Source organism: Myxine glutinosa, chromosome 11 (assembly GCF_964187855.1).
Source record: "Myxine glutinosa chromosome 11, kmMyxGlut1.1, whole genome shotgun sequence".
NCBI lineage: Eukaryota > Metazoa > Chordata > Myxini > Myxiniformes > Myxinidae > Myxine > Myxine glutinosa.
This window is the reverse complement of record NC_136271.1, coordinates 79,791,443-79,807,282: the sequence shown is the minus strand read 5'-3', so window position 1 is coordinate 79,807,282 and position 15,840 is coordinate 79,791,443. Positions and strand designations below refer to the sequence as shown.

The 15,840-nt window shown below is 43.3% G+C and overlaps 1 protein-coding gene across 1 annotated transcript in view; it reads right to left on the bottom strand.

Moving 5' to 3' along the window:
* LOC137411853 (microtubule-actin cross-linking factor 1) overlaps window positions 1–15,840 on the bottom strand; it is a 237,442-nt gene that overhangs the window by 145,441 nt on the left and 76,161 nt on the right. Inside the window, exon 28 of the mRNA XM_078786818.1 lies at window positions 12,035–12,133. Coding sequence (XP_078642944.1) covers window positions 12,035–12,133 — 99 coding nt within the window. The remainder of the gene's footprint in view (window positions 1–12,034; window positions 12,134–15,840) is intronic.

Here is a 15,840-nt window from a genome sequence, read left to right as displayed (position 1 = left end):
GCATCTTTTTCTGTTTTCAATTTTTCCTCTTCGATTTGGGTCAAATGCAAAGTCATCAAATTTACCTTCTCCTGAAATAGACTCTTTTCTACTTTAAGCTTATCAAACTCATCTTTCATCTCAAACATCTCACATTTCTCAACAGATCTCGTTTCCTTTACAATGAGGTCTGGTTCATGTGCCTCTAATTGCTTTACCGCTAATCGAAAGTCAGACCTTAACCAAGTCAATGCATCATCATCCAGTTTGTTATTTGACAATTCTCCTTCTAGAATATCGATCTTCGTCAGGTACTTTTCTTCAAGTTGCTCATTTCTTCGAGTTTGCTGCTCCTTCTCCACAAGCTTAGTCTCCAAAACCTTAATATGTTCTCTTTGCTCCATTGTGAATTTTTCTGCCATTGCTTTTTCCATTTCCATACGTTGAATTCTATCTCCCGACAAGGTCAAGTCATTTTCTTTCATTGCCTTGACCATGTTCAATTCAACAACCTGTTCACTCAGACCTTCAATTACTCCTTCATTCTTCCTCTTATGTTGTATGAGACACTCAATTTCACAATTAAGCTGTTTTTCCTTACAAATCATCTCAGCTTGCAATAAGCTCTCTTTGTGAAGAACATCTCTGGCAATAGCCAGCTGTCGTTGAGCTTCCATCTCTGCCTTCTCTTTCTGTGCCAGTTGTTCTAAAGCTAAGGCTTCCTTGCGCTTTAGCTCCTGTTCGGATAGTTTGAGTTGCTCTTCAGCTTCAGCTTTCATCTCTTCTGTCTGTGGACAGCCGTGCTGTGCCTTATCCAAACTTTGCTCCACCTCATCCATGTGCTGGGCAATGCAAGGTAACTCATGCTGAAGCATCGAGACATCTGGTCGCTTGTTTGTCTCTTCTTCTTTGTTCATCCTAGGCATATTTGATGACTTTTTATCAGTGGGCATACGAGCGGACTTCAGTGGTGCCTGAAATGGAGGACGAGGTGTTTGAGCCAGTTCATCAAGTTTAGAAGTAATGGTTTCTTGGGAGATTCCATGGTTTTCTGCAACATTCCCGTCGGCCATTTTCTCTTCATTTAGCTTCATGGTCTGAAGTCGATATTTAAGAATCTCGAGGATGCTCTGAGGTTGTTCTGTCTTCTACAATAGAATTACACATCCCAGTCAAGTCAGCATGAACACAATGAGAAATAAAGCACTGGACATCCACAAATGCCTTTAATGAGGAAAGACATGTTTTCACATCTTGGAATATGAAAAGGAGGAAGCAGAAGCAAAATGAGAAAAAGATTATCATGCACCCTTTGCAAAAAAGGAGTTGAAGAATATCCACCTCTGCACAGCTGGGCAGAATCCAGAAAAGCAAACAATGTAGAGGATAAGCCAGCGCTCGAACGATCCCTGGCGCAAACCAGGCATCTTCAAGCAATGCAGCTCGTATTATAAAAGGTAAAATACACCTTTGAACAAGCTCCCTTTGTTCTACTATGATAAAGTGGAACTCCTCTTATTAATCATTTGACCTTGCACACAATAATAATACACCTTGCACAGAGCAATATCTGATGCTACTTGAAGTTTTATTTGGGACTAGAGACATTTCTTTAACTCCTCACATTCCTGTACAACACCCATTATTACTGTTAATTTGTCTCACTGCCTTTTCATCAACCTGGAATCGCTTGCAAACTTGGAAAGAGGATGACAATATCAATCATATACAGGTAGTGGACAGAAAAAAATGGAAACACCTGGGTAAACGAGGGACACCAAGAAACGGCTTCCACACAGGTATGACCCATGTGCTAATAAAGCAAATAACATCCCAGCATTCTTAGGGTTGTTGTTCTCCTCCTTTTCCCTTTATAAGGTGTGAGGTATTAGGGTCATGTATAAACATTTTGCGCAGGCCTGGTTGCCTAGAATTTTGGCTAGCATGGTTGCAAGAGGAGAGCCCCCAATGCTCCCATCCACAAAGCAGTGTGGTCACTCAATGGTTTGATGAGCATGACACTGTGATGTTATCCAGATGTCATGACCTTCTCAGTCACCAGATCTAAACCCAGTCGACCATTTATGGGATATTCTGGAACGATGCCAGAGACAGCGTTTTCTACCTCCATCAAACAGGTGTGAGTTGATTGACTTTCTTGTGGAAGAATGGTGCCGCATCCCTCCTGAAAAATTCCAAATGCCAGTGGACTCTATGCCACGGTGCATACAGACTGTAATGGCCAAACGTGGTGGCCCACCGCCCCATCAAGTGACTTTACATTGGTGCTTTTTTATTTTATTTTTTATTTTTTTGTATGCAGAAACGAGGCTCGCGTCAGAGCTAACACATTCAACATGGAAACATGCACGGACACATGAAACATACAATAAAGGGAGCGGGAGACAATAGGGGGAGAGAAACAGGGAAGCACACATGCACAACAACAGTAGAGAACATGGACGTCCATAGATCTGTAGAAGGAAGAGGGCTTGGGGGGGAGGAAGGTTGGGGAGGGGGGCGAGGTACACGGTATAAAACAAATGAACACTACTAGGAATTTCAGGAATGAAGTCGAAGATTAAAAGAGGTGGATTTGGGGTGTTTTAACGGGGGTGGAAAAGATCAATGTTTTGGATGGGGGAAGATAAGAGATGGTGGTGAACAGCTGTTTTAAAGACCTGGAGGGAGGAGTGAGATTGAAAAGAGTGTGGGTGTTCGTTCCAGAGGCGGGAAAAAAGAGGAATGAAAGAGTGAAGGTGAGCAGAGAGTCTTGATTTTGGTAGTTTCACCAGAAGAGGGTTTCTGGCAGATCTTGTGCGTGCTGAAGGAATATTTGGGGGGCAGAGCACAGACAGAGCAGGGGGAGCAAGGCCGGAGAGGAGTCGGTAGAAGACAGATGGCATGAGTGTTGACATGAATTTCTATTTTTTGGCCCACTACCTGTATATTGTTAACACTATGCGCATATGGTGCAATTTATTTGGTGCTACGATTGTACGAATACAAAGAAAACAATACGTAGACTGTGAACAAGGCGAATTCCAGAAGGAAGATGGCAAAGTCTGTGGCTTGGTGGCTTCCACAAATGAAAAAGTGTTGAAAAGTAGTTTGAAAAAGCAAACCAGTTTACCCTGACTTTTGCATCATAGCACATAAGGTAACTTTCTCCCCAAAATTAAGGTAGGTTAAACATACTGCCTTGTTCAAATTAAAAAGCAATATTTATAATAGTGAAGAATGTCTGTTGGCAGTGACTGTAAACATGCTGTAAAACAAACCTTCTCTGATTCAGAAAAAGCCTCTGAAGCTTCTTCAAACGCCACTTGTGTCGCAACTTCCACTGACATCAGAACATCCATCTTACTTTCAAGTTGAGCTTCTTGCTCTTTTGCTGCCACCATCACATTTGCAGGTGCATCGCCGGCAGGTATTGTGGCAGGCTCACTCATATCTGCCATGACAGATTTGTCCTCAAATTCAGGTTGAGCAGTTACCGCGATGTCAATGCAAATTGTTTTTGGTTTAGGTTTCTCCCCGTTATCCTTTTGTACACCTGCGTCACAAACTTTTGCCTTGTGTGCAATTTCCTCTTGTAATATCATCAATTGGCCAGACACTTCTTGAGCTTCAGCATGGGCCTTTTGGGCCTCAGCTTGTGTTTGGAAATGCTCTCTGGTGAGCTCATCGACAACATTCTTTAGCTGCTGCGCCTCAGCCTGCAAAACCTCCCTTTTTCGAAGCTCTTCTTGCAAAGATTTCTGATGGTGTTCTGCATCATATCTGAGTTGCTCTTCTATTTTGTCATGGCCACTAGCTACAGTCCTAAGATGCCTCTCTGCATCTTCACAGTGCTTATGCACTTCAAAGACCTCCTGCTGAGCATGTCTGGCTTTTTCCAAGGCCTCGGTCTTTTCCTTCATTATTTTTTCTGCTAGTTTACACTGCTCTAAAAGTTTTTTCTCCACATCTTTTTGAAGTTTAGCAGACATTTCAGCATCTGCTCGCAATTTCTCTGCTTCAGCAGCGAGGACTTTGACCTTTTCTTCTTCATTTTCCAGCAGAAGCTTCTTTTCTTTTTCTTGAGTTTCCATCAGCTGTTGCAATTCTTCCTGAAATTTGATCTTCACCACAAGGAGCTCCTCCATTTGGACCTTAATATTAGCATACTCTTCCTCCAAATGTTTCTTCTGTTTGGCAGCCAATTTAGCTTCATCTTTCATTTTTTCCAGCAGAAGCTTCTTTTCTTTTTCTTGAGTTTCCATCAGCTGTTGCAATTCTTCCTTAAATTTGATCTTCACCACAAGGAGCTCCTCCCTTTGGACCTTAATGTTAGCATACTCTTCCTCCAAATGTTTCTTCTGTTTGGCAGCCAATTTAGCTTCATCTTTCATTTTTTCCAGCAGAAGCTTCTTTTCTTTTTCTTGAGTTTCCATCAGCTGTTGCAATTCTTCCTGAAATTTGATCTTCACCACAAGGAGCTCCTCCATTTGGACCTTAATATTAGCATACTCTTCCTCCAAATGTTTCTTCTGTTTGGCAGCCAATTTAGCTTCATCTTTCATTTTTTCCAGCTCTTTTTCAACATGTGCCTGCTGCTTCTCAGAGTTTTGAAGTTGAACCTGCAACTTTTCAAGCTGCTGCTCAACCAGTAACTTTTGCTGTCCTGTGACCTCAACAAGTTGCATTTGCTTTTCCAATTCTCTTTTGGCAAGTTCTTGCTGCTGCTTTGCTTCCTTTGCAGCTTCAACTTTCTTCTCTGCTTCATCCTCTGCTTGCTTTCTTAATACTTCTGCATCTCTCTGAGCCTGTGCTGCCAGTTTTGCTGCATCCTCAGCCTTGGCTCTCAAAACCTCAACATCTTGGGCTTGCTGCTTACAAAGAAAAGCTTGCTCCTCAGCTTTCTGTTGGGCAAGCTGTACCTCTGCAGCAAGTCTTTGTGCCTGCTCAGCAGACTCTTGGAGTTGCTGTACATACAGCTGTTCTTCTGCTTGAGACTGCTTAAATTCTACTTCTTTGTATTGTGATGCAGCTAGTCTTGCTTGCTCTTCTGCTTCTAATTGCTTCTGTGTTGCTGCTTTAGCAAACTCAAGTTGCTGGGCTACTTCCTTTTCAGCTTCTTCTTTCTTTTTCAGGGTGTCTGTAGTTTTCATTCTCAAATCTTCGAGCTCCTTCATGGCCTCCAAACAACAATTAGTGGCATCTTTCTCAGCTTGAGCCAACCTGTTTGCTTCTTCTTCTGCTTTCTGTTTTTTATCAGCTTCTTCCATAGCTAGCTTCTTCTGGCGCTGTGCCTCCACCTCAGCCTGTGCCTTTTGCTGAACAGCCTCATTTGCTGCAACCCTAAGGCACTGAAGCTCAGTTTCCAATTTGGTCTTTTCATCAGCAGTCTTTGTCACCTCGAGGTGGAGTGTGTGAACTTCACCCTCAATGGCATGTCGCTGACTCACTGCATCATCGACTGTGGCCTGTTGCTTCTCCAGGTCTCTTTCAAACTGGAGCCGGAGAAGAGCAAGCTGTTGTTCAGCTGAACGGTGCTGGTCAGCTGCTTCTGCAACCAAGCGTTGATGTTCTTGAGCCTCTTTCTCTGCCATCATTCTCAACTCCTTTTGCTCACTTTCTCTTACCAACAAAGCACACTCCACTTCTTTCTTCAGATTCCTTTCTACCTGAATGGCAGCCATTTTTTCTTCCAGGATACGTTCCACTTCCACTTTTTGCTGTGCTGCCTCATCTTCAGCTTGCTTCCGTTTTACCATCATCTCATCCAGCATATCCTTTAACCGTGTAACTTCAGCTATTGTGTTCTTCAATGTCGTTTCCTCTTCATCCAAAGCCCTCTGTGCCATCTCAGACTGTTGCAAAGAGTTTTTCTTAATTTCCTCTTCTGCCAGCAGTTTGCATTGCATTAATTCTTGCACCTGTTTCTTTACCTGATCTAGTTCATCTTCAAGCAGGTTTTTTTGATTCATGGCCTTACCCATATCTTGTTTGAGTAGCATTAGCTCTTCAGAGAGAGCTGTTCTTTGCTGCTCAACTCCTTCCATGGATGTGCGCATATGCAAGACATCAGTCTCTGCAGCACGTTTTAACTCTGACGATTCTTCGGCTAACTTGCGCATCTTTTCACATTCTTCTTCGGCCTCTTTTCTTTGTTCTAGAGCAATCCTTTCTGATTTTGCTCGTGTTTTGGCTTCCACCTCTGCTGCCTCTTTCTGCTTTTCTGCATCTTTTTGAGCCTTCATTTTTTCATTTGCAGAATCCTCTGCTAATGCTTTCAAACGCAAAGCATCATCCATCCTGTGTCGCCAAATTTCCAATTCGCTTTCAGCAGCTTTACGTGCTTCGTCTGCTTCTTTGGCTTTTTCCTTTCGTTCTTCAACTTCTGCAAGCAGCTCTTCAAACCTTTTCTGGTCCACAGCACTGCCTTCATTTGGTGACTCACTGTGAAGTGAATTCTCTTGCTCGAGCTTTGTTTCTGCTTGTTGTTGCTCCATAACTGCAGTTTCAGCCAACATTTCCTGCTGTAGAACATTCTTTGCAGCCTCCTTCTGGTTCAGCATTACCTCTTCAGCTTGCTTGCTTACTTGTTCTAGTTTTTCAAGAGCATCATTTTTTGCATCATTAGCTTCTTCCTCTGCAGCTTTCCTCAGCCTTAATTCTTCCTCAGCTTCTCTCCTTTTTTGTGCTTCTTCTTCAGCCTCAAACCTCAACTTGTTGGCTTCCTCTGTGGCTTTTTCACACTGTTCGGTTGCCTTGTCAGCTGTTGCCCTCAGATGCTCCAGCTCTAATTCAAAAGCAGCTCTTTGTTGAGCCATATTTTCTAACTCACCCTTAAGTTGAGCAACATATGCTTCAGTCTGTTGTTGTTGTGACAATGCTTCTACAACTAATTTTGTCTGATGGGACAGCTCCTTCTCTGATCGGAGCCTCAATGCAGACAGTTCCAGCTCGACAGCAACCTTTTGCTTCATCAATTCTGCAGCATCTTCTTGTTTGATACAACTTACAGTGGCATCCTCCACCACCAATCCTTCAGCTGGCTCTTCCTCCTTCAATCCCTTAACTGCTTCCTGTTTTTCCAATCCTTCAATGCCCTCTAAAATTTTCCCAATGGTTTTCTGCTCTGCCAATCTCTCAGCTACATCCTCCTTTACAATTCCCATCCTGGCCTTTTCTTTTTCTAATCCCTCACTCCCATCCTCTAAAACTCTTACAATGGTCTTCCGCCCTGCCAATCCCTCAGCTACATTCTCCTTTACCATCTCCTTCCTGGCCTTTTGTTTTACTAATCCCTCACCCCCCACCCCTAAAATCCTCCCAATGGTCTTCTGTTCTGCTAATCTCTCAGCTACATCCTCCTTTACCATTCCCTTCCTGGCCTTTTCTTTGTCAAATCCCTCACTCCCATCTTCTAAAACCCTCACAATGGTCTTCTGTCCTTCCAATCTCTCAGCTACATCCTCCTTTACCACCCCCTTCCTGGCCATTTGTTTTTCTAATCCCTCACCCCCCACCTCTAAAACTCTCACAATGGTCTTCTGCCCTGCCAATCTCTCAGCTACATCCTCCTTTACCATTCCCTTCCTGGCCTTTTGTTTTTCTAATCCCTCACCCCCCACCTCTAAAACTCTCACAATGGTCTTCTGCTCTGCCAATCTCTCAGCTACATCCTCCTTTACCATTCCCTTCCTGGCCTTTTGTTTTTCTAATCCCTCACTCCCATCTTCTAAAACTCTCACAATGGTCTTCTGCCCTGCCAATCTCTCAGCTACATCCTCCTTTACCATTCCCATCCTGGCCTTTTCTTTGTCAAATCTCTCACTCCCATCTTCTAAAACTCTCACAATGGTCTTCTGCCCTGCCAATCTCTCAGCTACATCCTCCTTTACCATTCCCTTCCTGGCCTTTTCTTTGTCAAATCCCTCACTCCCATCTTCTAAAACTCTCCCAATGGTCTTCTCTTCCGCCAATCTCTCAGCCACATTCTCCTTTCCCACTCTCTTCAAGGCAGTTTGTTTTATGAAACCAACTTCGACCTCTTCTTTTACAAATCGCTTAACTGTCTTCTCGTCCGCAATTCTGTGAGATGATTTTCCCTTCACATATACCTCGGTAGCTTTCTGCTTCATCAACCTCCCTGTGACAAATCCATGAGTAGCCACATCTTCTTTCGGATACCCTTGTGGTTGTGTTGTTTTTGTAATCTCTCTTGCAGGGGTGGTTGCTAGTTGGTGATGCTTAATTAACACTCCGACTGTTGAGGCATGTTGCACAAAGGCCTCTTGAACTTTATGTCGAGCCAAAACCAGTTTCTGTGGTGCCTTTTGCCAATGGGAAGGGGAAAAAAGGCAGGATGAAGGAAAGAAAAGGAAAGGAAAGAAGAGAATAAAAGGAGGAAAAGTATTACACCAGAGTAACAGAAAAAGAATGAGTATCAAAATTCAAGAGTATTAAACAAATGAACAAGAAAAGGTGAGAAAAAACAAGCACACACCAGTGTTGGTGAAAAGTGGTTAGTTCATGGTGATTTCATTTCAGAAACAAGCTGATAATTGACTGCTTTTCGTCACTCTCGGCTTAGCTTGAAGGTGCACTGTGAACCCTTGTTGTCTCAAGGAAGTAGGTAGTACAAGTGCAACTGAAGTAGTCATTCCACAAACATGCTGTGTCATTTCGAGCCAACACTCATGCCATTGGTTTTAGATCATTTGAAAATTAATGTGTTCATTACCTCCCGAAAGAACGTGGACCCCTCTATGCCTCGGGTGGACCTCCAGATTACACAAATGTGGCCTAATGTCAATTATGTTTGTGTACCAAAAATATCATTAACAAATTTAGTGTATGCGAAGACGAGCGAGCACACATGCATACTTAAGATCCTGAACACACGCATACTTTAAGGGTAAGTACAAAGAAAAAGAGACGGGCGCAGCGAGGGGACGACATGGGCAGTGAGGGGCTGAGACGGGGCAGCGAGGGTCTAACATGGGTAGCGAGGTCGAGAGGCAGTTTGGTCTAAAAACGCTTGCAGAAATTTTCAGGTCAAATTTGTTTATAAAAACGTTAATACTGCACTGATATTAACAGTGCCTTCAGAAAGTATTCACACCCCTTACATTTTTCCCATTTTGCTGTGTTCCAGCCTAAATTCAAGGTGGATTAAACCGAGATTTTTTTGTCACTGATCACTGTCTACACAATACCCCATAATGCCAAAGTGGAATATATATATATATTTTTTAGAAAATTCTCAAATTAGTTAAAAACGAAAAGCCTTGCTATGTCTTGAGCCAATAGGTATTCAACCTCTTTGCTATGACACTCCAAATTGAGCTGAGATGCATCCAATTTCCTTTGATCATCCTTGAGATCTGCTCACCTTCACTCCTTCATTCCTCTTTTCTCCCGTCTCTGGAACAAACTCTCTCACTCTCTTCAATCCCACTCCTCCCTCCAGGTCTTCAAAACAAATATTCACCACCATCTCTTATCTTCCCCCATCCAAAACCTCGATCTTTTCTACCCCCGCTAATTTACCCCAAATACACTTTTTTGAAATACCAACTTCTTTCCTGGAAGTCCTAGCAGTGTCCATACGTTTTATACTTCTCCCACCTCAAGCCCTCTCCCTCCCACAGATCTCCCGATCTCCCTGCTCTCAAATGTTGTGTTTGTGTGCTTCCCCATCTCTCCCCATCTTGTCTACCGCTCCCCTTATTATATGTTTTATGTGTCCATTTGATTTTTTGTGTTATTAATGTTAGCTCTTTCACGATCCTCGATCTTGTATACAAAAAAAAATTAAAAAATAAAATCCAAAACCTTCATCTCTTCTACCCCCGTTAATTCACCCCAGATCCACTTTTTTTTTGAAATCCCGACTTCTTTCTTGCCTGGAAGTTCTAGCAGTGTCCATGTGTTTGATACCTTCCCCCCCCCCCCCCCCCGGCCGCCTTCTCATGCCTCCTCCCCCCAAGCCCTCTCCCTACCACGGATCTTCCGTTGTCCCTGTTCTCTGTTGTTATACTTGTGCGCTTCCCTCTCTCTCTCTCTCTCTCCCCATCTTGTCTGCCGCTCCCTTTATTGTATGTTCTGTGTGTCCGTTTGTCTTTTTGTGATTAATATTAGCTCTTTCACGAGCCTCGATCTTGTATACAAAAAGAAAAAGGAAAAAAGAAAAAAAAGATGTCTCTACAACTTGATTGGAGTCAAGCTGTGGCCAACTCAATTGATTGAACATGATTTAGAAAGAAACACACCTTTCTATATAAGGTCCCACCGTTGACAGTGCATGTCAGAGCAGAAACTTTACCATGAAATCCAAGGAACTGTCCATAGAACTCCGAGATATGATGGTGAGGAGGCATATATCTTGGGAATGGTAAAAAAACAATTTCTAGAGTGTTGAAAGTTCCCAAGAGCAGAGTGAGCTCCCTCATTAGGAAATGGAAAGAATATGGAGCTATCCAGACTCTTTCTAGAGCTGGCCGTCCGACCAAATTGAGCAACCAGACAAGAAGGACATTGGTCAGAGAGGTGACCAAGAACCCAATGACCACTCTGACAGAACTCCAGAGTTCCTTGGCTGAGATGGGAGAACCTGTCAGAAGGACTTTATGGGAGAGTGGCCAGACAGAAACCACTCCTGAGAAAAAGGCACATGGCAGCATGCCTGGAGTTTGCAAAAAGGCATGTGAAAGAGTCTGAGAGCATGAGATGAAATATTCTGTGGTCTGATGAGACGAAACTTGAACTCTTTGGTTTCACACGCTGCGTCTGGCGGAAACCAAGCCACAGCTCATCACCCATCTAACACCATCCCTACCACAAAGCATGGTGGTGGCAGCATGATGCTATGTGGATGCTTTTCAGTGGCAGGGACTGGGAGACTTGTAAGGATAGAGGGATCAATGAATGGAGCCAAATACAGACAAATCCTTGAGGAGAACCTGCTTCAGAGTGCAAAAGACCTTAGACTGTGGCAAATATTTATTTACATTCCAACAGCAGAATGACCCAAAGTTCAGACTTGAATTCTATTGAGAATCTGTGGAAAAACTTGAAGATTGCTGTTCACAGACACTCCCTATCCAACTTGACAGAGATTGAGCAAATCTGTAAGGAGGAATGGAAGAAACTCCACAAATCCAGGTGTGCAAAGCTGATACAGACATACCCAAGAAGGCTTGAAGCTGTAATCACTATTAAAGGCACTTCTATGAAGTATTGACTTGGGGCTGAATACTTTTGTTAATTAGATATTTTTGTATTTCATTTTCAATAAATTGGTAAAGATTTCTAAGAAGATGTTTTCAGTTTATCATTATGGGGTATTTTGTGTAGATCGGTGACAAATTTTTTTTATCCATTTTGAATTCAGGCTGAAACACAACAAAATGTGAAAAGTAATAGGGTATGAATACTTTCTGAAGGCACTGTACATTGAAAACATCACTAAAACCCATGTAATAGAATACAGCATGTAATGAAGCTGTATATTTGCACTGTTTCAAGGTGATTATTCTGTTGTATCAAAGCAATGTTATATTATATAGAGGAGTTCCACTGTTAGCAATGTTCATGCAATAACAAACAAGTCCTCGTTGTAAAGACAATAGATTTCAGACCACATGTTGAAGTGAGTTGAGAGAGAGCGAGAGCGAGAGCGAGAGCGAGAGCAAGAGCCCTTAGAGAAGAAAACCTGGGTAAGACAAACTTGTTAGTCAAGCACAACACACAAAGCAGGCAGGATAACAGAACACTGTACTTCAGCTAGCAGTCCATATGTTAGCACTCAAACTCAACACAAGCTACAGTAAAGCGAGAAAAGGCAATTATGTGGTGCACAAAGCACATTGCCTTTCACAAAACAGTGTCAACAGAAGCAAAAGCAGTGAAACTTGTCGCCACACAATGGATAAACAGATTTGTTTTACATCTACTCTGAGAATACATATGCCAGAAAAAGCTAACAACCCATGATGGTGTTGTTAGCGGCAGTGATAGAAAAGCAGCGTATCCTATTTTTTCTTGGGGCTGGAAACCTTACCTCGTCTTCCTGTACCCTCTGCAGGGTTTCCTCGATAAACTTTTCGTGCTGCTTTGCTTGGCTCAACTGGCTGCTGTGGCGATTTCTTAGCTCCATTATCTGGAACACATTTCATGGCAAATCACATAATTGACCACCCCACAGTGAGGGTTTTCTCCATTTTCCTTTCAAAACCAATGCCACCAATCGTGAAAAATTGTCATAATCTACACCTATAAAAGGCAAAAATCTCCCTCTCTCTCTTTTTTTTAATTTTTTTTTATTTTGTATACTGAATCGAGGCTCGTGAAAGAGCTAACATTTACTTCACAAACAAATCAACCAGACAAACAAAATATATAAAAAGAGGGAGCGGAAGACAAGAGAAGGGGAAGCACACAAACACTTGAGGGCACACAACATTTAAGAGCAGGGAGATGTGTGGGAGGGAGAGGGCTTGGGGGGAGGGGGGTGGCAGAAGTATCAAACACAAGGACACCAAGGACTTCCAGGACAGAAGTTGGTATTTCAAAAAAGTGGAATTGGGGTGAAATTAGCGGGGATAGAAAAGATCAATGTTTTGGATGGGGGAAGATAAGAGATGGTGGTGAACAGCTGTTGGTGAGATGGTGGTGAACAGGTGGTGAACAGCTGAACAGCTGAAAAGATGAACAAGTGGAAGGAATGTATGGAGACAAAAGGTCTGAAGGTGAATATCGGAAAGACAAAGGTGATGGCCAGTGGTAAAGCATGTGGTGAGGTGGAAAGAACTGGGTTCTGTTTGTATATGTTCTATACACAGTATACATCTTTTTAGTTCCACATCTTTTAAGTTGCAAACCCCAAACTCAGAGAACAAAATACAACTGGGTGTGGGGGGTGGGGGGAGGGGAGTGACCACGGCCTCACACGGAGGTATGTGGGAGCATGTAAATTATTTCTGTAAATGTGTACTGTATCGCCACCTGATGGTGGTGGCAGAGGGTATTGTATTTCCTTTTTTACCTGGCAAAGCTGAGGTAAAATCAGTCTTCACACACATGGGTAAATTTGTCCTTCTTCCCCTCTCCGCAAGAGGCATGTAGGAAAATGTTCGGAGAACGCTTGGATACGGAAGAGGGTCAGAGAGCGGTATTCAGGATTGCAAAGCAGATAGCGAAAGAGAGGTGTGATGTGATGGGGGTGAGTTGCTTGAAGGACGAAGTGGGACAAATCGTTGTGGACCCAGATGGAATTAAAGGAAGATGGAAAAGATATATGGAAATGCTGTTGAATACAGAGAATGAATGGGATGGCAAGATAGAGAGTAACCCAGTTTTAGGACCGGCAGAGAAGATAACTGAGAAGGAAGTTGAGGAAGCGATAAAAGCAATGAAGAGTAGAAAAGCGGGAGGGCCGACGGGAGTTGTGGGAGATATGTTGAAGGCAGCAGGAAGTTGGGGTGTGAAGAGAATGACAAAGATCTGTAATCTGGTGGTGAAAGAAGGCCACATTCCAGTGGATTGGGAACTGAGTACCCTCGTCCCTCTATACAAGGGGAAAGGTGACCCTCTAGAGTGTGGCTCGCACCGAGTGATAAAGTTATTGGAGCATGGAATGAAGGTATTGGAAAGGGTGTTGGAGAGGAGGATAAGGAAGAAAGTGAAGATCGACGAAATGTAGTTTGGATTCATGCCAGGAAGAGGAACGACAGACGCGCTCTTTATTGCGAGGCAGTTGCAGGAGAAGTACATGGAGAAGAGGAAGAAGTTGTTTCTTGGGTTTGTTGATCTGGAGAAAGCATTCGATAGGGTTCCACGCGAAGTATTGACATGGGCATTGAGGAAGTTAGGAGTGGAGGAATGGTTGATCAGAGTAGTGATGGCAATGTACAAAAGAGCGTGCACAGCTGTAAGGACGAAGGATGGGAACAGTGGTGAGTTTGAGGAGAAGGTGGGAGTGCATCAGGGGTCGGTACTAAGTCCACTACTATTTGTAGCTGTGATGGAGGTGCTGACTCAGAATGTAAAGGAGGGTTTACCGTGGGAGTTGTTGTATGCAGATGATCTGGTGTTAATTGCGGAAAGTATGGATGGACTGAAGGAAAAGATGAACAAGTGGAAGGAATGTATGGAGACAAAAGGTCTGAAGGTGAATATCGGAAAGACGAAGGTGATGGCCAGTGGTAAAGCATGTGGTGAGGTGGAAAGAACTGGGAAGTGGCCATGTGCTGTGTGAAGGAAGGGTGTTGGAGTGAACTCCATTCAATGTACAATGTGCGCTGAGTGGGTTCATCAAAAATGCAGTGGTCTGAGAGGGTCATTAACCAGTGTGGCAGCTACATTCAAATGTAAGGTGTGCACAGAGGGAGCTGCAGATGGAGGAAATGTTGAGTTGGATCTTGGAGATGGCGTGAAGCTGGAAGGTGTGAAAACATTTTGCTACCTCGGAAACATGCTGAATGGAGAAGGTGGATCAGACTCGGCAACGGCTGCTAGAGTGAGATGTGCATGGAAGAAGTTTCGGGAACTGAGTGGCGTGCTGATGAGGAGGGGAGTGTCGTTGAAGCTGAAGGGAAAGGTGTATGCTGCATGTGTGAGAAGTGTTATGATTTATGGGAGTGAGACATGGGTAATGAACGTAGAGCAGCAACGAAGGCTGGAAAGGGTGGAAATGCGAATGGTTCGGTGGATGTGCGGAGTATCGTTGAGAGAGAGCAAGACAAATGATGAATTGCGAAAGATGATGGGAATAGAGCCTGTGATTGATGCTGTGAAGAGGAACAGGTTGAGATGGTTTGGTCATGTGTTGAGGAAGGATGAAAGTGACTGGTTGAGAAGAGTGATGGAAATGAATGGAGAAGGAGGTAGAGGATGGGGAAGACCAAGAAAGACTTGGCTAAAGATGGTGGAAGAAGAAATGCGGGCAAGGGTTTAACAAGGAGAGATGCAGAAAATCGGGCAAAATGGAGAAGATTGTCATGGGGACCGCAAGGCTAACCCCCGCTCTAGCAGGGAAAATGGCCTTAAAATGCATATTGTGTTGTTGTTGTTCCCCTCTCCGCCCCCCTTCCCATAAGGAGGAGCCTGTAACTCCCCCCCCCCCCCCACCACCCCAATATATATATATATATATCTATACAGTCACATGAAAAAGTAAGTACACCCCATGTAAAGCTTTGACCTTTTTCAACATATTTCAACATACAGCTATTTGATTTTCATTTCAACAATATTGATAAATAAAGGTGATATAATATACCAAATATCATGAAACATTTACATTTTGTAGTCCATTGTATAATTTAAATAAACATAAATGCAAATTTCGCAAGTGGAAAAAGTAAGTACACCCCTACATTTATCACTACTTCAAACACCTAAAATTAGAATCAGGTGCACCAGCTCAGGTGCAAATGATTAGAACATCGTCAGAGAGGATTTTGGAGGAACCTGTCTTATTTAAACCTCAGAAATTTAGTTTGGTTTGCTCTTTGTTGTTGAAGTGTGCGGCGTTACCATGCCTAGATCTAAAGAGCTCTCTGAGGCCTTCAGAAAGAAGGTTATAGATGCATACGAGTCTGGGAAGGGATTTAGAAAGATCTCCAAGCAATTTGAAATCTACAAGTGGATCCGGAAGATCATCTACAAGTGGAGAAGATTCCAAACAACTGCCAACTTCTTCAGGCCAGGCCGCCCCAGCAAGTTCAGCCCGAGAGCAGACCGCAAGATGCTGAAAGAAGTCTCCAAGAACCCCAGAATGTCACCACGGGACCTACAGGTAGCTCTTGCCACTGTTGATGTCAAAGTGCACGAGTCTACCATTAGAAAGAGGCTGCACAAATTTGA